The 23,107-nt window shown below is 42.5% G+C and overlaps 1 protein-coding gene and 1 pseudogene across 1 annotated transcript in view; both read right to left on the minus strand.

Annotated features, from left to right (window-relative positions):
- Window positions 1–14,357, minus strand: part of FAM132A (family with sequence similarity 132, member A) — a 14,844-nt gene extending 487 nt beyond the window's left edge. The window contains exons 1-7 of the mRNA XM_010081972.1: window positions 14,187–14,357; window positions 7,618–7,737; window positions 6,973–7,084; window positions 6,563–6,744; window positions 2,773–2,881; window positions 2,167–2,257; window positions 402–480 (exon numbers count right to left, since the gene is read on the minus strand). Coding sequence (XP_010080274.1) covers window positions 402–480; window positions 2,167–2,257; window positions 2,773–2,881; window positions 6,563–6,744; window positions 6,973–7,084; window positions 7,618–7,737; window positions 14,187–14,357 — 864 coding nt within the window. The remainder of the gene's footprint in view (window positions 1–401; window positions 481–2,166; window positions 2,258–2,772; window positions 2,882–6,562; window positions 6,745–6,972; window positions 7,085–7,617; window positions 7,738–14,186) is intronic.
- A 7,964-nt stretch (window positions 14,358–22,321) lies between these two features.
- On the minus strand, window positions 22,322–22,606 carry LOC104467987 (annotated as a pseudogene).
- Between the last annotated feature and the right edge of the window lie 501 nt (window positions 22,607–23,107).

Genomic DNA, 23,107 nt, shown 5'->3' on the forward strand with positions numbered 1-23,107 from the left:
CTTTATTACTTAACTGGATCCCTACTGCACTAGCATCTTTTTGGGTGACTAGTCAAGTGGCCATCTGTGCTTCAGGTTCCCTTCTATGAACCGGGAAATACAGTTGCCATCTTGACAATACAAGGAGAGATTTGAGAAAGAAAAATATTTCCTGTCATTTCTTAGACAGGTTACTTGTGTGGCTTAAGATCAGAATGTGCAACACAAGTCTAGCTTTTGTTCCTGTTCCTGCCATAGATTCTCTCTATTCACCCCAGGTAAGGCATTTAACTTCATTAACCTTAGAAAGAAGGTTAATAACAACTTCCCCACCTCCTGATGAGCATTCAGCCTTGCCAATAAATAACTCCACATCCTGCCAAGCAAACTAACCCAGTGATTCCCAGCCTGCACGGGCTTACCTGCAGCTGCAGTAAGCCATGGACATAGACAGTGAAGATTTTGCTGTTGCTTTCCAGACCAGCGATGACTTCCAAAGACCTAAACAGCAGCAAAAGAAAAATAAACAGGTTAAAGACCTGGAGACAGGAACTGGGAGCTACCCTCTCTCACAGACGCTTTTCTCAAGGTCCTGTAGTCTCTATCCCCCAGCCTTGAACAGGTGCTAAACACACCCTTTAGATTTATCTGCATACCAGTTATCCCAGTTTGTTGACCACCACAATAGTTTATATTCGTTATTCTGCGAAGAGCTAGCTATATGCATTCTGCCAATAACAGGTCATTCCTTTTCAAGGCATGAAAGACCTATTTCACCTTAACAATATATGTAAAGAAGGAACATATTCTGCAGCTGCAAGCTGTTATAAGGGGACATTTCGATCAAGGATCACATACAGGCCAAAAAAAAAAAAAAAAGTTATTCAGTTAAAATTCAAGGGAGAGCTCCCGATCACCTCTCAAGCACTGTTCTTTTCTAAAATCATGTTCTACAACCATCATATTCCTTGCAGTAGCAAGATGTAGGACAGCTGCTCTCTGTGGCATCCTCTGTTTACGGAACTCTGCTCCTTTGTACAGGATTCAGGGTGGAAGGAGACACCCAAGACATCAATAATCAGGACAACCTACATAAGCTCAGTTCCACAACAATATAAAAGCGCACAGCTCCATGCCTGGCTGGTTCTTCTGAAGTCTGCCTGGCCAGTGGTAGCAGATGGAGTTGTTTTCCCAAGAAAGCCAACCCCTTTCCTCCCTTTTTTCCATCAAGAGGTAGTGATGAAACCTAGCAAGTGCAAACGTGCTGCTTCCAGCCCCCTTGCAAGGAAATAATATGCATAAAAGGTAGGGGCAATTTGGCCCAGAGAGAGCAAGCCACTTGGCACCACCTTGATTGAAGAGCTCAGTCTGTGTGTCATATCCTGCCAAAAGCCTAACTTGAGTGGGAACTTCCCACCATTAATCTCTTCTACTCCAACTGTCTCCTCGCTTCTGAGTTTCCATCTCCCTCAGCCGAAAGCCCTCAGGGCTCTTTCAGCTCCCTCAAATGAATGACTGCGTATGCCGACATCCCCAGGAAATTCCACAAGCACGGGTAGCTGCTCAGCCTGTGCCAGCAGCATGTCTGTCCAGACAGGTTCCCATCCCTCCACCCATCTTCCTGCCATGCCACAGACCAGTCACACTCTCACCCACCATATGAGAGAGATGTCTCTCACTCAGTGCCGGTCCTGCTTTCCTCCCACTGCTGTCCAGCTCAGTCAACTCAGGACAGCCTTGCAGGACAATCAATCATAAACTGTGACCCTGGACAACCGATGAAAACTCTGAGTCAGACATCAGAGAGCTTTATCTAAAGAATTAACATCTAGGTCTAAGAAACATCTGTCTAAGAAAAAAACGTTTTTACTGTTAGTGTTCTTTGGAGAACGTAGCTATAAATTCTTCAGATGGCAAGTTACTCTCTAAACGTCCCAATAAACCTGCCTGGGCTGTATGTGACAAGTCTCTGTTCATGGGGAATCCAAGGGCTGAGGGCATGAGTCCTGTTCTTGATGGAATTACTGATTTCATTAAGAAAATCATTGCTTTCATTTCAGCAAGTTCTTTGACTTGCCATCAGGTCAGTGGGTGCACAGCTCCCTCTTACCCTAGTTACTAATGGGTACTTGAAACACTGGCACATCTGAGAAAAAAAATTGCCAGGACAGCACTGCAGTAACTCACGTGTATCGGTGGCACAGAGATTCAATGCAGATCAACACTCGGACGTTATCTCTGGCTCGGAGTTGGACTTTACTCTTCAATTCACTGTGGTCTGGGGAAAGCAGTGGAAGAAATACAAACACTTTCACAACATAGCAGACAACCAGTTGCTGGTGTTTGGCTTCACAGAGACACCAGTAACCTTGAGACTTCTTAGGAAAGCACCCTTCTGATGTTGAATTCTAAAATACTTCACCACTGAATGATTAAAACCATTGAACGAATGCACTGGTGACAAAACAGAGTCAAAACTGCCTTGATGCAGTTCTACATCATCATGTTCATTTCTTCTAAAGTCTTTTTACGGAAGCCATAACTTCCACACACTAATATATTTGGTCCCTAAACCCATCCTGCATAAGGAGTGTTGATTTGTTTGGTTTGCACAGAGCAGCCTGCTGTGGCTGTCAGCCTGAGAAAGTACCCAGCTCTAAGGAGAGGGGTTTGGGTCCTGGAACCAAAGGGAGAGCTCACTGCAAAGCGCTGCCATCGCACATGCGAGTTCTCCAGGACTCCTTCCCGCGCCTCTCAAGCAGTATAGAAAAGGCTTCTGTGGACAAAACTCACCAATGTGGACGTTGGCTGAAAACTGGTAGATGCCAGACACAGGTGCTGTGAAACGTCCTGTTGCCAGATTTAATCCTGTTCCCCGGAGAAATGCTCCTTTGGCCAGAGGCTGTAAGACAAGAAGAGCAGATCGCCAACAAGTCCCCAGCACCCTCAACAATTACCTCTGCCCACGACAAAGAACAAGCTTACGTGCATGAGAGCAAAGCTGAAAAAAATTTGCAAGGCTACTGGCCTTATCTCCCCAGAACACACTTTCCAGATGGGCTCGCTCTCAGCATTTGATGCTCACAAAAGGCACAATGATCAGTATGAGACATGACGATGCCCTTTCTGCTCACTGCCCAACTCTAACTCATCTTGACTCGGACTGTGCTTACTGCAACCCTCTGCTCTGCTGGTCCCAGTGGCCTCTCGCCTCCACTGATGCTCTGATACACAAGATCTCCCATTTTCTGAGTCAAGAGGTCCCCACTACTCCCAAGGATTTCCCAGATGGGGCCAAGCAGTGCCCCCAGGTTTCTAAGCCTGAAACCCTATACGCTGTTTTTGTGACACAAGTACAGAGGAGACACTCCTATGGGCCTCCAGAGGTTTTCTACCCACTCCAGGTCTAAGTCAGACAGCTTTGATACTGTTAAAGAAAAACTGCTTGGATTCTTACAGATTCCATGTTTAGTTTCATTTTGTTCTAGCCTTGGATTCTACAGAATAGGCAAAAACCTAGAAAAATAGCATGCAGCTTCTCCTCATGGCAAGGAAGCAGTCCTAAGTCAAACTCACAGCAGATTATCTGACTCGGACTAAAATAAACTCTGCGAGAAATGTTTATTGTTTGTTTTGGCCTGCCTGATATGAATTTGGCTAGAGCTGGAGAGAAGCAGGAGTGTCTTCAACGGGCCAAGAAAGCACATTAGTCAGCCTCTGCTTCCACCGCAAGGGCATTCTGTGCACTGTGAACGCATCCCCATGAATGCTGTCCTGAGAGATTTGCCCTGCATGGGTCTTATGGGATGGAAGAGCTGTTCAAATGTGACTGTGAGAAGGCATGAACGCTGCTACGGCCCTGAAACATGCACAAATGCACAACCGAGCGATCTCAACAAGCCAACATTTGAGTATGCTTTTAGCAGTGTTGCCACAGGTGTTATTACACTAAAAAAAAAAAAAGTGGAACACCTTTGTTCAGGTACCAGAAGGAAGTTAATTTATTTAGCTTTCTCTCTGAAAGGAAGTAAGGCTGCAAATATTTGGGTCTGGTGGTGTTTGTTTAGAGAGTTACTACATGGTAGAAAGAGTGAAATGACCAACCTGCCTTTATTCAGCAAATCCCAGGCAAGGCTCACCAAAGAATCATCCCTAGCCCTTACTTAGCAAGAGCTAGCTGTGGTCTTACATTTCACCGAACTTTACTAGAAATGTTTTATGTATGCATATGAAAATATACCCATGTGCAGCAGCAGTGGCATATCTCATAAGATGACATATGTATAATGGGAAAACAGTAACAATGAACTGCAAAACAGCTACGTTTCGTACAACTAAGCCTCTATCAGTGTGCATGGATGTGTGCCTATGCGCACGGACACACGAAAGGAGCTCTGTTTTCTTTATGCATACACACACAGACAATATAACAGCTAACCTAACAGAGACTATGGAAGGAGCTTGATTCTGTTCTTATCCTATCACTACACCATTGGTAATGCTATTTCTGATTTACCTCACTGAAAGAGCAGATGTATGTGCAAAACTGCAACGCATAGTTAATTCATTCCTTTCTTGTTACAGCTATTAGCAGAATCAGCAACATAATTCCCAAACCACTGACTGAGCATGGAAGGCAATTTTAGGCACCAGTAAATTATCACTGATAAAACATTCCTGTTTTTTCATGCCCTTTGTGGCTTTGTTATTCTTTTGCTCACAGAAATAGACAATGTAGGGAGAGGTTCTCTGGGCAAAATATTCCATTAAACCTCATGCCAATTAGAGCTCCCTGCTGCATTTGCTGCCCCACATCAGAACACTCACCCAGCTGCTACAAACACTGCAGGGGTTTCTGTCTGGGCAACTAACTACTTACACAGTTATTTCAGTTAGCAGACCAAAAGCAAACAAACAAGTTAGCGTCCAGCCATTCTGCACAAACCAAGGTCAGCTTCTCTTCCTCAGTTCACCTCCTATCCCCACGTCTCCCTCATACACTCCACAGTTCACTTCTGGGTGGAAAATAGGAACCGTGCACAAAGAATTGAGCTGTGAACAGCCAGTTTAGCTTTTCAGTGATAAACACTCTGGAAAGCAATGCATCGATTTATCTGGAATTAAAGAACAGGATAACCCAGCCAGAAATTCAGCAATAAATGCTCTCTCAATACTCAAGGTTAGAATGACTTGGACACCATCCTCAAATGACAGAGCATAGAAGCGACAGGCTGTTTCTCAGCACAGGTTCTTTCCACTGTCTCAGAATGCTTTGGGTAAGGTCCAAATCCGGGAATGAGAGTCAATCCCTGTCATCTCACTGAGAAGTATCAAACTGTTGTCTTCTTCACACTATTAAACTGATAGAAGGGAGGGAGGGGAATTCTCACTCTCTCACCCCCTTGAACTGTTTAAAGACAATGTTTTCATCTTTGCAAGGGCATCCACTGTCTCCCTCCCTGCTAAATTCCCCTCTATCAGAGCACAAGCTAAAACCAGACACTTCTTGTCCCAACGCTGAAATGAAAGGCTGGCATCCAGAGCCCTGCCAGCCCTCCCACATCAGCTCCAGGGCCAGGAGCAATTAGAAAGAAGCTAGGCATACGATAACAAAGCATGGGAAACATCAGCCTACGCGCCGATTGCCGAGATGTCTTTATTCACATTTTCCCTCCTAATTAATGAGGCAGCAGATCTCTCTAGCCCTGCCCACACTTCAAGTACAATCTTGCCTCTGTGCCAGCACCCACAGTGCTGTCAAACCAGGCTTCCACAAGTGTGTTTGGGAAAGATCCAGGAAAGCACCCTGTTTAGAACATAACCACTGCCTCTAGTCCTGCAGCTGTGAGAAGTCCTAGCAGCAAAACTGCTCCATAGGAAAGGATCTGCTGGACAGGATTCTTCAGAAATGGGACTCTGGGAAGAAGGCTCAGCACCTTACTACATGGACAGTGTTAGCAAACCCTGACGATGGAAGACCATATTCCTTATTCATATTCTTCAAACTTCTTAAAAACAACCATGTACCTGAAGGTCTTGTGCTATTAGACAGTCCTTGTGATTCCAAAGTCTAAAATAAGTCTCCTCAATTACCAAGTAACTACTTGGTTTTAGCTATTACTTTGATTAACATTTTCAGATCCTATTTGCAACTGGTCTTTCTCCATCACTAACTGAAATAAAAAGACTGATGGTTGTTTGGACCTGTGAGACAGCCCTCTCTTGCACAGACCTGTTAGAACTTCAGTAGGAACTGTAATGAGATTCAGCTGGGCTGCAAGAAAGGAAGAAAGTCTCTAGGGTTTGTCAGGAAGGACTCAAAGCTAAATGTCCATCTTACTGCAGTTGAGCTTCGGTGCTGAAATCACCATAGGAGATCCTACTTCTGTCAATCACAACAAAGGTAGTGCTATGTTCATAGCATCCAAGCCTGAGATGAACTTCTGGGATTATTCTGCCCTTTCAGGAAACACCTCTATCTACAGAGCCACCCAGCAGCTTTGCAGACTAGGGGAACTAGAGCTGCTCTACGCACAATGGCCACTGTGGAGCTGCACAGGTTCAGTCTGTAATCCCTTCTCACCGACTGGAAGTTCTGAAGTTCTACCAGGGTCTTCTTATCTACGATGACTTGTCCTTTTAGCTTGCAATGGAATGCCTCCTCTACACGTCTCTGGGGTGAAACTTCCTCCAAGGAGAGCAGCAGTGGAGGCAGCTGGCTAGGATGGGCTGAAATAGCCAGGGATGCTCGACGCTCAATGGCTTCTGAGGAGAAAAGAAAAAGCACAGGAAAATAAAGGCTCAGTTTAAGAGCCATTAGACTTCTGCACTCAACTCTTCAACTCAAACTAAGCAGTACTGAGGAAACATTTTTTCAAATTTTTGATTGCCAGATAGGGGAATGCTTTAAGGTAAATGTTTGCAAAGCCATTTCTTCATTTGCCATGATGCTTACCAAAAGCAGCAGATGACAAAAGCTCTTACAGTCTTTACCTTTTAATAGCTCCTTAAATTCCTGCAGAAGGACTTCTCGGGTGACTTCAGCACCAGGTGCTCCTGGAGGTCCCTGGGGGCCAGGAGGTCCTGGGGGGCCAACAAGGCCACGCTAAGGAAGTAACCAAAGAAAAACATGTGAATTAGAACCAGGCAATTGGACTGACAGACCAAAAATTCCCTCAGCTGTGACAGTCCTACAAGGGCTGTCAGCCACATGAGCATCCCCCCCTCCACTATCACTTCAACTACAGGCCTGATGCAGGAAATCTTAAACTGACTCTCCAGGCAGCCACACACACATTAGAGCTTTAAACTAGTAGTATAAACATGAAGCAGTGTCATCAATGCTATTTTGATGTATATTGTTCCCAAGAAGTAAAAAACCAAAAAAGGCTCAGTCCAAGAAACAGCTGGTTTAAACAAAAACGAATGTTGACAGTGGGATTCAGATACCTTATCTTACAAAGCATGTAGCACTTACTGTTTCAAACTTCTAAATACTTTGAGAAATTAAACACAAACCAATGAAAACGCAGCACTCTCTGGGGTGGGAAGGCAAAAGCCGGAGCATACAAAACACCTTGTAGGAAGGGAAGGCACAGTGCACATTTATTAGCTGATGGCAACTTAGCAATAACCTACTAATTTCTTGTCTTTCCCTTTGCATCTTCTTTTAGAGGTATTGCCATCATCTGGGCGGTGAACAAAGGAGATCCAGGTCCGCCGTGGATCTGTGATTCGAGGATCTGGAGATTCTAGGATCTAAAGAGAAACAAGAACAAATATCACTGCATCTCTTTGGCCACTACATGGATTCAGAGAATCCAAACTTTCCAGACCAGACTCTTGTCTGCTGCCTAAACCACCTCCTTGATCCAAACATACAGTATTTGGGAGGATGTTGAAGGTGGAATAAAACGGGATTTTACACGCCTGTAACAAGCAATTCAGTTTGGATTATCCAGTACCATGCCACTTTTTGTCATTTACAGGGGAATTGCAAACACAGGATAGTACTTCAGTCTGAGTTCTGAGAGCATACGGACACCAGCCTTTCAGAGAGTCCCATCAGAGTGGGATTTTTTTTCTTCATAAGTTATACGCCAAGCCTGCCAGTAGAAATGTCCCAAAAACCAGAAGATGCTGCCCTTGAATATCAAAATGCCTTCTCATAACCTAAATACGCTATCACCTGCAGGGCCTCCCAGCTCCCTTTGGTAAAGACATCAGGAAGAGCCAAGAGCAGCTTTCTCAAGCTGCTGGGACCCTCAGCCTTCTGACAGCCCTAACACACGCCACTGAAAACCTGCCCAGGTGCCAGAGATCGTTCACCACTGGCATCTGACATTTATCAGTTGGATTAATCAAGCAATACAGGGAGATTAAAACCTTGAAATGCTCCGTAACTTTCAAATCACAGGAAAAAAAAAATAATTCACAATGAAAACCAAAGTCCACATTTGATCATAGAAAAGATGTCCATTGGCAAGTTTAACTACCTTGCCCATTCCTATGTTCTGCAAGTATATCGTAGCTGTAGAGAAGTTATCTATCTCCTCCACTGCAAAAATGAGGAAACAGGCCAGCTAGAAGCAGAAGTCAGCAATCATGGGCAGACTCTGACCACTAACTGTGAAGACAAACAGATGTTCTCAGCCTTTCTGGAGCTCCAGCTGTGAAGAAACAGGCCAGAGCAGACATCTTGTCAGGGAGAAAAAAGAAATCCAGATGGCACATCCCAGAAAAATACGTTAAAACTCCTGAAGCTTAAAAAAAAAAAAAAAAAACCAAAAAAATCCCATAGCTCTCCAGTGGCTTGCTTAAATTACAAATCCCTCTACAAGACAGTCACGGCACTCCCCGATTTCTCCAGCACAAGGATGATTGACAGTTGAAATTAATGTTCCATCCTTGTGGTATTATTATTTAATTACTATGGCATGCATGAGCAATCCCAGCAATAAGCATGCAAGCCTCTATTTTTCTTGGCAGCAGCAGCCTCCAGGAGCCAGAGAGACCTTGCAGCCAACACAGGTATCAGTCAGGACTGAGAACAGCCTTGGAATCCCGGCAGAGGGGACCTGTCCCTCCTGGGGTGCTGTTTACAGAGCAAATCTAACCTCCAGGAGCCAGGAGGAATCCTCCTGTTAACTCCAGTGAAATCAGCCTTACTCCTGAGCACTTGAACGGTACCTCCAAAATCAACAGGAGCCTTGCCAGCAAGTTTTAATGAACTTTCAATCCAGTCTTTTAACGTTACTTTGGAATCAGAATACAACGGCATCTATCAGTTCAGAATTAGTTTAAGACACTGATGAGAAGTCAGCCCGCTCTCTCCTTACCTTCCCTCACAATAAAAGACAAGTTGAGCTGTAATTCAGGCTGCTGTGCACGAGCAGAGCCTGCGGTTCTTCCTGGCTCCAAGTCCCAGAACCGCACGCACTGCCCAGGGACACACACCGTCCTGGCCCAGCAGCCAGCACAGGAGAAAATACTATCAGAAATAAGATAAATATAATAAACAGCAGAGTTTGATCCTGAAAAATTTCTGAACTGCATCCGAACTTTCCTGAAATTCAGGGATACTGGGATCCAGCCTGCACCTCTGCTAAAAACCAACGTGAAATGGACAAAAGTAGTTTCAGAGTCTGGCTCTAAGCATTTCTCAGAGTGGGGCAGGATGGAAAGAAAGCATGGAAAGGTTACAGCTTTGCGAGAGGACAGCATCCTTTTCCCCCGCAGTTAGTCAGAGCTGTGCATCCAAGAACATACACCTAACCATTCCGGTTCACGGTCTTGATTCCTGAAGTTACTGCGCTGCAAGTTTTGCTCAAACAGTTATCTAAGCATTTGTCCATCTGGAATCATATTTAAGAAAACTTTGCTTAATAGTTGCCAGACACAAAATGGACCTGACTAAGCATTTCAATTATCTTAATCCACAAATTTCTATGTTGTTATACCTGATTTACACCAGCAAGAGTATTGTCAGCTTCATTATGAAATTAGGAGCACGTTATTTATTTCAGTAGTGTACTTTACTTGGAACAGGTCAAAAAGTGACAGACCACTTTTGTTTTAGCATGAAAAATCCTATGTCAGCTGCTAAAACCTTATGGTTATACACACTCTTGGTTATTAATGAGATGTAAAACCAAGGTCCTGACCACTTGTGGTTTTTACAGGTCTCTCAAGAACTCTCCCAAGAGCAGCAGTGTTAGGTTTGTTATCTCAGCCAAATCTGGAATGGAATTCCTACGTAAATTCCCACTATGTTTTGTGATTGAAAAAATGATTCTTCGCTCCTTTAATTGGCTATCGCAAAAAAGCTTCGCCTCTCCGCGTAAACACAAACTGCCTCCAGTGGTCACACCCTTAATGAATTTAATGAATCTAATGGAACAGTTCATGTGAGCAAGAGCTACTCTGGGTCAGAAAAAGAGATGGTGTTTGTAACTGCAATGTTAACCAGTGCCAGCCCTGGCTGTGCCAGCAGAGCTCTGTCTTTAGGGATGTCACAAAACCCTAAGGGACCGAACAGCACCAACAGAGCAGGTACAGAACAATGCATCCAGCACACACAACTACCTCTGATGTAGGACTACAGACTTAAACAAGGAGCTTTAAAAAATCTCACAAACAGCTCTGAGGAATGAGACCAAGCACCGAATTACTTGATATGCCGAGTCAGATGTACGAATACAACTTTATTTTACAGGGCCACAAAGAATTGCCAGGAAGCACGTTATTTTTTATAGCCCTTCTTGTTCATGACATGCCAGAGCAAGACTGACAACGATGACAGATACACAACATGACAGATAACGTCTTCTATTACAGATCGGTCACAGTCCAGTCTCTCTCATGGCTTTAATACTTGTAAGACCCAAAAATACTTTTCTCAATTACACATGTAATCACACACTTCAGGCTCAGACTGAAATCTCTTTCCAGAGGAGGAATGCAATCTATGCAATGTCATTGAACCAGCTGCTGTTTTCAAGTGGAAGCAAAAGGCCCCAAAGAAATGATTCAGAGAGATTTAAGCAATAAACCAGGTAGACCTAGCCCTAGATGTTCGACAGAGACAGAAGGATCACAAAGGAAATAAAACTTAAAGGACCTCTTGGCTCCATAGTGGATAACTAAATTAAAAACTTTACACTATTTCTTGTAGAAATTAGACTGAAGGTAAAAATTCTGTTGACCTCAAATAATCCGTGAAATTTCACTGGGACACTGAGTCAATAATTTTCCCCAGGTTAGGATGCTGTCCTTGAGTTGCTTAGCTGAACTACCCCTAAAAGCAGCTCGCAGAACAGCTCAAGCTGTTCAGGACACCCACAGATTGTCTAGTTCAGCAGCCCCTGCTCCAAGCAGGTACACTATAGCAGATTACTCTGGACTATGTGCAGGTTTTGTCTGTGTCCAAGGCTGGAGACTCCACAGCCTCTCTGTCCAGCCTTTTCCACTGGTTGACCATCCTCACAATAAAGAAGCTTGGCCAGGGGAAGGTAAGCCTGGCAAGTGGCGGCTGCAGGTACTCAGCCACACACAGTCACAGTGAGAACGTCCAGGAGATTAAAACCTCTGTATCCATCAGTCGTGTTCTGCTCTCTTAGTCCATCTGTGTCAGAGAAGAAAACTCTCCCATGCTTGGCAAGCACATCATGTTGACAGCAACTCAGCAAAGATAAGACTTGAGGATAACTTTAAAAAAAAAATAAATTTGAAACCCAACACACTTACTATTTCCTGGGAAATATCAGGTTTGTCAGGAGATTTGAGACTTCTGCTTCCCTGTTTTAGGCAGAGGTTTCACCACATGAGTCATGCTCTGTGAATGCTAAAGGGGAGCTTTCTCCACTCCTACTTGAAAAGAATTCCCAAGAGAAATTTGTCCCAAATTGTTTTGCTTCATTAGAAGGAAAACACATCTACCTCTTCAACAGTATGAATAAAAACCTACTACTCTCAGCTAGCATTTCATTCCCTGCTCCTGCTTTCATAAAACTACCAGCTGGCCACAGAGTCTTCCAAGGTAAACACAGCCTTAATTTTTACTGTACAAGGCCAAAAATAATTCCATCTTTCCTGTTATGTGCTGTAGAGAAATGAAATGGGACACTCCTGCTGTTTCACTTTGCTGTGCAGGGCATCCTTTCATGAAACAAAACTGCTCACAGAAGTACCTTCAAGGACCAAAGAGATCAGTCTTCCATAGAGAACTGTTTTCAACCTTCCTCTAGCTTGATAGGTTAGGTAGGGATAGCTTCACTAGTACTTTACTTCTTCCCTTAGTGAATACAAATTGTGATGCTTTGCTGTGAATGGCAACTGTCATTTTCCCCAGAAATCATGGCAATAAGTACTGCACTTATAGTATGTGTAAAATAATCCCCTTAGCTTGGGCTGGTGCTATATAAATATAAAATACAATAGAGTCACCCACAACATTTAGAAAGAATACTGAACTAGAGCCTGGACTTCAACCTCAAATAGATTCCAAGGAGAAAAGTTTGCATTGCAAAATTTGGGAGGGGATATCAAGCAGAGCTCATAAGCATTTACATCAAAGATTTGGTTTCGTCCTATCCTTAAACAGAACCCGCCTTCAGTGAACTTGCCAGCTCTCACTGCAGCCAAGCTTTTGCCATGGATATTTTAAAGCAAAGTATTTCAACACAGAAACTGCAGCTTCCAAACAATGTCTGTTTTAATGAATGCCCACCAGCCTCCGAACGAGCACTGTATTTCGTCGAGCGATAACGTATGTACGACTATACAACTATTTCTGCTTGCTTTTGGAATTAGAATATATTCTGCTTGTGGTCCGATATGCTTCACATCAAGCCAAATTAATTCCAGAATAGACTCAAATTTAGTTGCACCAGATAGGTATCTGGCCCCTTCTGCAAAAGCAGAATGAAGCAGTTCTAGAGAGAGAAGAAGAAAGTGATTGATTATAAGCACCTCAAGAATTTAGCATGTATACAACCTGTCCTGACACAGCCCTGCAACACACAACCGAAAAACTAGCTGCAGAAACACTGCTTACAGACCCCTAATGATAATTTTAAGTGCAGCAGCCAGCTTTTTTTATATAGAGGGCTGTTTCCCAGACTTGTCCAACCTTAACCAATTACTCTCACAATAGCATTGAACAGGATATTTAGGATGTCAGCCCAATTGTTCCAACTTGCCCCCTCTGCCATGCCCCAATTTTTGACTGGTTTGTTCCTCTATTGCTATAGTGACTGCCATCCCTAATGCCTGTGATCAAAGTCATGTTTTAGAGGTCACCTCCATTTGAACAAGGGACATTTTTGTGTGAGTGGGGGGGGGGAGAGAGAGAGAAGAGGGGCTGTGTGACAGGGGAGACTCTCTCCTTTCTCAGGGTTGTGGTCTCTCTTCCATTTCATCCTGCTCCCAATCCTAGGACCCGCTTTTAATTCCCTAACTCCCTCTCCTACTCTCAAGCATTCTATGCAAATTTTCATCTTATGGGATTGTGGGGGCTCTGTCAATGGACTGGAATTTTTTTGTGGCTTTCAGCCTGGGGTGATTCTCCCAAACACTCTGCAAAATTCACTCACTCAACCTAGCAATTCAGCTACAGCCACCCAGGCATCATACACACACACTTGCCACTTCTGCGCTATTACCACCATCCTGAATCCTTTCCTACAAAAGCCACAATCACCTTAAACAGATCATCTGACTGCACAAAAACATTTCTCATCTGTAATTTTCAATCACCGCAGCCTCTCTGGGAGAAGGTGCAGCACAGAGAAAGCTCAGGCATGCTCAGGTGTTTATACTGTTGCCTAAGACAGTTTTGAAATAACATTCCAGAGAGTAAAGGGTTTGCCTGCAAGAGATACATTAATATTCCAGTATCTCTATTGTACTGCAATAGCCCACTTGCCTTTGTTTAATCAGTTGTTTCTGAACAGGATAGCTGGTCATACACTAGGACTCCAGAATGTCTTTACATTTTAGTCAGCTAATATGGGACAGGAACTTCAGTCGTGCGGATTCTAAAATAAATTATAAAGCGCAGTATTCCAGTGTTTGCTTCAGTAAGCTAGAAAATCAATCATGCAAAAGCAAAAGAGAGAACATTTCTCTTTAAAATTAAATAGAATTTGGCAAGATTGTTATTGCCAGAAATAAGTTTTACCAAGTGCTGACAACACAGAAACACCTACCTTGGGATGCCCGTGCAGTTCTTCACTGTTTGAGAGGGTAGCATTGAAAGGCTCTGTATACTGATTAGGTTCTTTCTTCATCTTTCTCTCTCTCTTTGCTGCCGTAACTCTGAAGAGGCAAAACTGCTGACAAAGTAAAGTTGCCACAAATACCCAGGTGCACCCCTTCATTTTGAAAAGGGAGGGGCCAAGTCAGGAACAGAACTCTCCAAGCACAAAAACTTTCACCACCAATAATAGGAACAGACACAGACTTCTCTCTAAAAAAAAAAAATAAAAATTAAAAAGGTTAGAACTATTAAAGATGATCCTCTGGGCTATGCAACGTCAAATGAGCAGTATGCATGGATGCGCTGGTTGCTGGAGAGATCGAGCAGGACACATGGAAATGGTATAGATAAACTTGTTTAAAAATCTGGATTCACTCGAAGAAAGAGGTAAGTCCATTCAGCCCCTTGAAGCTTACATAAATACAAGGGGCCCTGGAAAGTCCTGCCACCCACCTTGAAGTGTCGCTCCCCCCCCACAATAAGTCTTCAGACTCGTTTAAAATGCACTCAACTATGAAACCTAGAGAAGTCAAATTGCTCAGGGCAACAGTTGCTCAAGCTGGAGCTGACAACACAAACTCATTAGGGGAGTCGTTAGGTTGTTTCTCTTCAACAGGAGATTTCACTTTCTGTCATTTGAAGCATTGTGTTCAGTTCAAAGCAGGCTTGAATATGTTCCATCCATTCTCTCGTGAATGATACCTCCTCTTCCTCAGTGACAAGTCCTCATCCTTTCCTTTCAAGATGCTGGGGAACTGTAACCCAAGGTTGCTACAGCCACTGCTCTTCTGAAGAGGCTGCGAGCATCACAGCTCAGCCAAGTGCTCAGCCTTCTAAGGAGAAAATAAATTTCTCATATCATAAAAGTTAAAACAGGGAGAAGCAAAGAATCTGAAGATGTACCTAGGTCCATTAGGAGCAGATAAAGTTGTCCCAAGTCTAGCTTCTCTCCCTCTTTAGCTGGGTTTATCTTCACTTTTCTTTAATGAGACGATGCGCAGTTAGTCCCGATGCCACAAGCAGCTGTCAGGATGTAGAATCACATGTCCTTTTCATCCTCATCTCCCCTCAAACGAGGCAGGATCTCAGGAACCTCTGAGTGTAGATCAGGTCTGATTTTTCTTGCTGCTCCTTTCCCCAGCTGCACACTGGCAAAACCTTCCTCAGCTTTTGCTTTACCTCAGCAAATAAGTACTTCTTTCCTGAATTAGTTTCCATCAACTTCAAGAAAGGGGAAAATAAAAAAAATAAAAAAATAAAAAAGGAGGAGGGATCACATTCTAATGAGCTGTCAAGCCTATTCTCTTCACATTCCTATTAGACTCACTGATAAGTGGAGCTGGCCCGTGTGCCAGGCAGATTTAAACCAATGCCCGCTCCCTGCTCCCTCCCCTCAGCCCTATTCTGTACCTCCCCTTCATTATCTCAGAGAAATCACCATTTTTCTGGGAAGTTTGTAAAACTGTACACGAGTGTGTGGTAGAGCTAAAAATATGTGGCTTGGAATATGCACTGAGCATCGCACCACACATTGATCCATCAGAACTCCTGCTTTATGCTCCAGTTAGCTGTGTGCCATACAACATTTCCCCTAGCTCTCATTGCAAGCTGGCTCAGTGGGGGCTTTCTGATTTCTCTGCAGGAAGGTGGGCTGCTTATTAATAATAACAGAAAATCAAAAGTTACACATCTCCTATAAGCATCTTGTAAGAGAGACCTTGAAGTTCTTGGACAGTCTGCAAATCTTTGTCAGGTCCCCAGCACCTAGAACCAATATTCCTATTCTTTATACAAACACGGAGAGTGATGCAAAAATTGCTCTGAGTTTGTACCATAAGAGAGTCCAAGAATGACAAAAGGTTGAAGATCACATAATCTGAAGCCCCTTATGCAGTCAGCAAGGAACAGATTTGCTTTAACAGTCCCTTCACCATGCCTTCTGTAATCCAAGTAGTAATGCCAGCACAGATCTTCATCAGACTTTAGAGGCAGCCAGGGTGGATCAGGAGCAACAGCTCTATTACCTATGGCTCAGAAACCGAGGCATGAACAACTCAAGTGCAAAAGCAAGACATAGAATACAGATTTTTTTTTTTTTCTTTTTTTCTTTACAGCATCTTTGGAGAGAAATGGAGCTTGGGAAAGACAAGAGAGTGAGAGTAAGAACACAGAAGCTAAACGGTTAACAGCATATCACCCCTCCCCCAACTAGCTCACATTCCATCAAAACTACGTGGCAGACTTTATTTGTTAATAATATTTAACTTTCTTTGGCGCCTTCTCATACTTAAGCCTCTTTTTTCAGGTTAGTTGTAGACAAGCCATGAATTTGTAAAAGTGCACTTGATGACACATTAATAGGACAATCTGTCATATTGCAGCTAAACAGCTTGACAGATCCACACACCATGGCAAGAAATGACATTCAAGGCTGGAATGGGGCAATCGCTTTTTTGGTCTGCCAGTACAGACTGCATCTGTCTGCCTGCAACATCTCCTTTCCCATCCCGAGAGCCAAATCCCAAAGCTATATCCCCAAATTTGGGGGAGATGAATCCTAACTACATTTGCAATTGTAAGGCGAAGTTACTTGATGGTCCACAGAAGGACAAACTGAGTGCAGCTAACTGCCAGCTGTATACTTTTCTCTACATTGGGCTGAACAAGTGTCAGAACAGTTGTTAACCTTCCTCCAACTTTCAATTTCACATTTGTATTATCTGTAGAAAACCACACACCTTGCTGCTACTGTTCTCACGTCCCAGTTGCAGCAGTTCCAAAGCACCTGAGTGATGCTAACGCATGAACAACATTAAACCTGCATTTGCAAGAAAAAAAAAGGCCAATGTTGCACTTAACAGCGCAGCAAACGAAAGATCTCAAAGTGACTGAAAATAAAGTTTCTCCTCTGAGCTCAGCATCATTGTAGCAATAACAGAAATTGTTAAGAATGTAACAATACCAATTCTGTATGAGGAAAGTTTTGCAGTAGGCAAGATGATGTAAGAAGCCACGTTTACACTTCAAAATTGTGCGCAAGAACCCAAATTCAGTGTTTGCAAGCACTGTAGGAAATGTGTGTAAAGCTGGAGAGCGAGAGGTCAAAAGCTAGGATTTTCCCAGAGTTGCCCACTGTAGATACATTGAACAACTCCTAAGCCTTGATGCAGATAGTGATTTTTTTTTTTTTAAGCCACTATAGAAGGTGGCACATTCCCTGACACAGCCCCCATCCTGCTTCATAGCAGACAAAGGTCTAGAGTACTCCTATGACAGATGCCTTAGATTTAAATCTAAAATTTCCCAACACTAATCCAATACAAACTCAAGCTTTTTGATCGGGTTAATACACAAAAGCTGTTAGAACAAACCAGCAGACAAAAGCGCAGCTTTGGGAAGACAGACCAAGAGCTTCTGGCCACTTCAGTTGTCTTCTGCAAAATCCCCCCGCGGAGCTGCCCGTACCCCACGTTTCGGGGACCCTCTCCCTTCGGCTCCTGCCCACATTCCCCACCCAGCACGGCCCCGTCCCACGCGGGATCGCTACGCCATCTCGCGGCAAATCCACGGGAACACAGAGACACTTGGCAAAACACGGAAACATCAGCCGCAACTCCGAAGGTTTCTCTTGCAGCACTCTTCAGTGACCGAGGTATGAAATAACGCTGTTGGGACAAAGCTTTTACCACTACTAAAAGGTTCCTGGTCATTCGTTCCACATCATTCTCATTCATTGCCCAGAAAAGTCTTTTCAATAACATGAGACGTGAATGTTTTGAGTTCATTTTCAACAGCCTCCCTTTTGTGTTTGTAGGTGATTTTTCCACTGAAAACATGATTTTTCTGCTTTAAAATCTCACCTTTGCTGGGCAGCAAAAAAAGTATCATCGTGTACAGGTGTTTGTCTTCCTGTGACCGGGTTGCAATCTAACCCGCTAACAGCAACAAATTATTAGCAGAAATTATTCAATCAAGAGACATTCAAAAAATACCTTTTGAAGCACAGGACTTAAAGGTAATAATTTAATTAAAAATTATGAGCTTGCTCTTCTGAAAAAAGGCAATTTGTCACTTGCTGACTGCTTATATATTTAAGGCAAGTTGGAGAAACCATGAGGTGGACAAGCAGCTTTTCATTTCTTTGGCCTTCCGTATACGGGAGAGTTTCCCACTTCCCATCTGTCCTCTTGGCAAGAATCTTCTATGACTACATGGACCTGAAACACAGCAACATGGAATCCTCACCTGGCTAGCTCCTTACTAACACAAGCACTAAAAAAACCCTGAAGCAGGGCAATCGACAAAACGAAAAGCACCAAGTCTTCACAATGGAGTTCAACTGTGTTTTGGATCCACACACACAACTGGAATGCCAGCCCAAGGTCAGATTCTGAAAGTCAGAAGTGAAGACAGCCTCTGAGTAACATTTACTGCTTCACACAGATCGGAAGCTATCTAGACACGCAGATAACTGAAGCTGTCGAGATAACACAGACCCAGCTGTCCAGATGTTAAGGGAATAGCAGCAGAATGAAGTCAAACTGTACTCAAACAGCAACTGCTGAGTTAGTAGCACGGTTCCAATCTACTATTTTTCTTCAGAGAAATCATCACTGTTGGCACAAACCTCGTAACAGCATCTTAGAGTGGCTCCTACATGTCTCTGAGTAAGTACTGAAAAAGGTACTGCACTACAATGACAGTCGAGACATTTATGCAGTTGTAGAACAAATACCTCTCTGTAAAGAAACTGCATTTTCAAACAAAAGATCTCAACTTACTACGTGTAGGTCTTCCTGGAGGTGTTTTACCACAAATAAAGGGATACCAAACTAACTTGAGGGAAGAAAAAAAAAAATATAAATCTGGGAGAGATGCAGCTTCGCCATAGCTTTTGCTTTCTGGTCCATATATATCCAGGTAGACTTCTTCCCAGTGATTCCTTTCCCAAAAACAGTCCCAAAGAAAGTACAAAATTGATCATGAATGTTTATTATGAACAAACAGCTTTACAATGCACTCACTTCTACTCCTCAGTACACGCTTGAAGGTAACTTCCATGACCTTGAAAGCTTAGGGGCAGAAAAGTTATGACTACACACAAATCCAGGATTTTAAAAATCAAGATATCTTCAAAGGCAACCACTGAGATGTCTTCTGATTCAAGCTGCAAAAACTCCCTACCACCTGTGTATAACAATCTCATAGAAATCTATGAAATTGCAGCATGAAAGTGAAGGGCCAGACATTTGCTCCAACGCAGTATACTGAGGGACAGCTTTTAGTTTTATTCCATTAAGTAATGCACTGCCTCAGGGCACGATAGTATTTTTGCATGGCAAAGAACAGTTTACTCCACCTAGTGACTTTGGTAACAAAAGATCAGATAGCGCATACTATTATAAATTCTTTTAAAAAACACAAAACAGTAAGACCTGCACAAAAGGGAATAAATCTTCCGTTACCAAAGGCGATGAGCAAGGAGATGTATCTTGTAAGCCATAGATGCAAGGGTTCAGTCAGCTATTGCTCCTAGCTTCCAACAAATGGCACCTGAACTGTCAAGTCTTTCTCTAAATCCAGGGTACTGAAGTGAAACTGCAATTGGAAGTTTTGTTTTTCAAATACAACCAATCCTCAGAAAAAAATGCAGCATATCCAGGGTTTAACCGAAGTTTTTTTGTTTCCAACTGTTGACACTTAAAACAAGAGACCCACCTTCAAATGCTTGGGCGTAGCTTAAGGCCAAGTTCTTGTCACATAACAGAATGCCTTTTATCCAACATCTCTGGATTTTACTAGTTCTTTTACCTTGGTTAGGCACATTTCACAAAAGATGCAAACACACCATGGCCAAGGTCTCCTTGCCTTTGTCTTTATTTAGGTGGACAAAAGAACTTCCATAAGATAAGAAACAAAGATAACCAATTATAAGCTTCTTTCTGTACGTGGTGTCAATAGTAATAAAAGGCATTGCGAGAACACAAACATGTTTGAATGATACCAAGATCTACGAGGCAGAAGAGCCTCAGCTACAGGTCCATATGCTTTGAAAAAAAAAACATCAGCGTGACAAGCCATCTTGAAAATCCTGTCACTGCAGGAAAGACATGATACTCCGCCTTCCTTTCCAGCACACCTCCAGATCAACAGAACATAACTGTTTCTAGATAGATACAACTGGTGCTTCTCTTTTTACAAGAGCTGATTAAGCATTTACAAGAGGTAAATTGAAAAAGTTATAAATAAGATTTGGTAAAACCACAAAATAAAAAAAAAAAATCAAAGATTTATAAATACATTTTAAAATCCAGCCTTTTCCAAATTCCATCCCTAGACACCCCATCTCCTCCTTCCCTTCCTTACCTCAGTAAGAATTGCTTTAAGATTTCCTTAGTATAGAGCTGTTTTGCTAGTTTTGATAATTCCTACCTATCGCAGAGAATTGGTCACGTTTATTGATGCTCTAAGCTGCATGGCTCATGGGTTAACAACATACTTTTGCTTACAATTCAAGATACCAAGGAGAAGCAGAGAGAGAGAACAAATCTGAAAGGGAAACTAAAACAGTTTTGAAAACATTCTTAAGATACATGAGGTAATATTTATTTGGGCTCTTTACGAAACTTAAAAATAAAAATAAGACTGCAGTGAGATGCAGAGCTTCTTACCCCGCTATCACCTTTGACAGTTTGTTGTACCATTAACAGTGAGTGCGTTCTTCCCCAGGTGACTAGGCATCACCGTCAATTATGAAAGGCACAGTAAGTTTGCCTCTGATAAAACAAAACATTTGGATAAAATTAAGCTGGGGGGCTGAAAAACCAAGCAAACTGAGTTAAACAAGTAATTTCAGACAGACTTTTGAACGACCCCAGCTCCACAGTCCTGCAATCCCATGAACAAACATCGGTATTTCAGTCATCAATCATCTGAAGGGGAACAGTGGATGAACTTACACCTAAGAGCAAAAAGCTCCTAGAATCTCAGACGAATGAGAAGGGTCTGGCTTTTAGCAGTGGTGGTTTTTTAAGAGTTTATGCAAATCTTCAAGTAAGGAAGTAGAACTAAATTTAAGGGTTTACTTCAGTTAATGACACTTCAGATTAATTCAGTTGACTCTGAAGAAGCTGGTTTGTTATGCAGATTCACTTGTCTTTTTATCTTCACAAGGGCTAAGGTTACTTCATTTACCAAAGGCCAAGAAATCCAAAGATATTCTGAATACACAATCAACTCTCCATTGGTGTGGGCAGTTTTATTATTTTTTTCAACAGTGGCACCTTGTGATCAAAATTCAGTATTACAGCTTTCAAATATAACATCTCCCGAAATGGAAATTTGTGAGTGAACAAATCCGAAGCAATACTGGATGTGGGTGTCCCCACTAAAGACTGACCGAAATGCTTTTTCTTGCTAAAGGCCAACAACTGTACTTCTTGTAGCCCAAACAAAGCCTTCAATGACATTGTGACAATTTAGACAACACATTTAACACACATGGTGTTATTTTCCCACTCATCTAATCACTACAGGCTAGATAAGCAACAATGTTCATTCTATTTTAAAAAATAAACCATCAATCTTCTGTAGGATCAATGTTCACATTAACCAAACCCTTACTGAGTCCACATGGAATCTCTACTTGAATCATTTCAGCACCTGTACAGATTCTTCCCTAACGAAAATAAAATCTGATATGCATAAATTATGAAATTTTAAAAATTGTTCAATGAAGTAAAAAGCCTTATTTGCTTAAGATTTTCAAATTTCAAATAACAGATGGAGAACTGCTATAAAAATCAAAGCACTAGAAATGTTAGCATCTCATCAATAATGCTTTGACTTGTTTGTGAGCCACTACTAGATAGTAGCAAGGACAAGAGGATCTGCGAGCAGAACTTCTTTTAGTTTTCTGACTAATCGAAACTACACCATTTCCCAAACATAACCCATGAGCCAACAAATGTTTTACCTGCAACTTGGTAAAACAAATATTTATCCCAGTGTCAGAGTCAGATGCCCAAAGAGTCCCACTCATTCTGCAACTACCACTAATTTGGTCTTGGATTTCTTTTATTCTCCTCATTCTTGCGCTATGCTTCTCAGTACATACTTGACTGTGTAGGCAAAGGCTGCGAAACCAACTATAACGAACAAGTTCGCCAAAGCTCCGCCTAAAAGTCCATGGTTACGATTGGCCTGTTGGAGACCTGGATGATTGGCAGGTGCCAATGGTACATGCCCATTAAGAAGGGGTATTCCATTCTGACCGTAGTGTGCTTCCCCATCAGGGACAACATCTGGTAAAGGGAGGGATGGAGGTCTGTTGTTGAGCTCTTCTTGTGCTTTCTGTTTTTGTTTAATCTCCTGGAGAAAGAAAAAAAGGAAATTGCATAGCTGTAAGTGAAAATGGTAAAGTTTTGAAAAGATTTCAGACCCCAAGTTCTTACGTAACTTCAGTAAAAGAACATGGTATGCTTCTTTCTATTGTAGGTCTCAAACTAAATTAACTTTATTACACACACATATACAGTCTCCTCAACTTCTTCCAAAGTGACCTACTCCAGTAGTTGGCACTAACAATCATTTGGCCAAGTTTATTTTCAGTTCACATGTACATTTTCTGGGAAGCCTTTTTTCAGAAATTAGAAATTCCAGCATCAAAAGTCGTACATGTCCAGTTTGTTTTGAACACAAGGCATGAGAAAAATGAAGAAAGAAATTACAGAAGTTTAGAAGGTTTAGGACTGTCAGTATTACATGTTAAAAATCTCCCTGTACTTGGAATGCAACAGCAGCTATCTGTTACTGTCTTCAGAGCTTCCCGCTGATTCAGGTACTGGCAAAACAGTACTCCAGAAAGCATTT

This window comes from Pterocles gutturalis, unplaced genomic scaffold (assembly GCF_000699245.1).
Source record: "Pterocles gutturalis isolate BGI_N339 unplaced genomic scaffold, ASM69924v1 scaffold8289, whole genome shotgun sequence".
NCBI lineage: Eukaryota > Metazoa > Chordata > Aves > Pterocliformes > Pteroclidae > Pterocles > Pterocles gutturalis.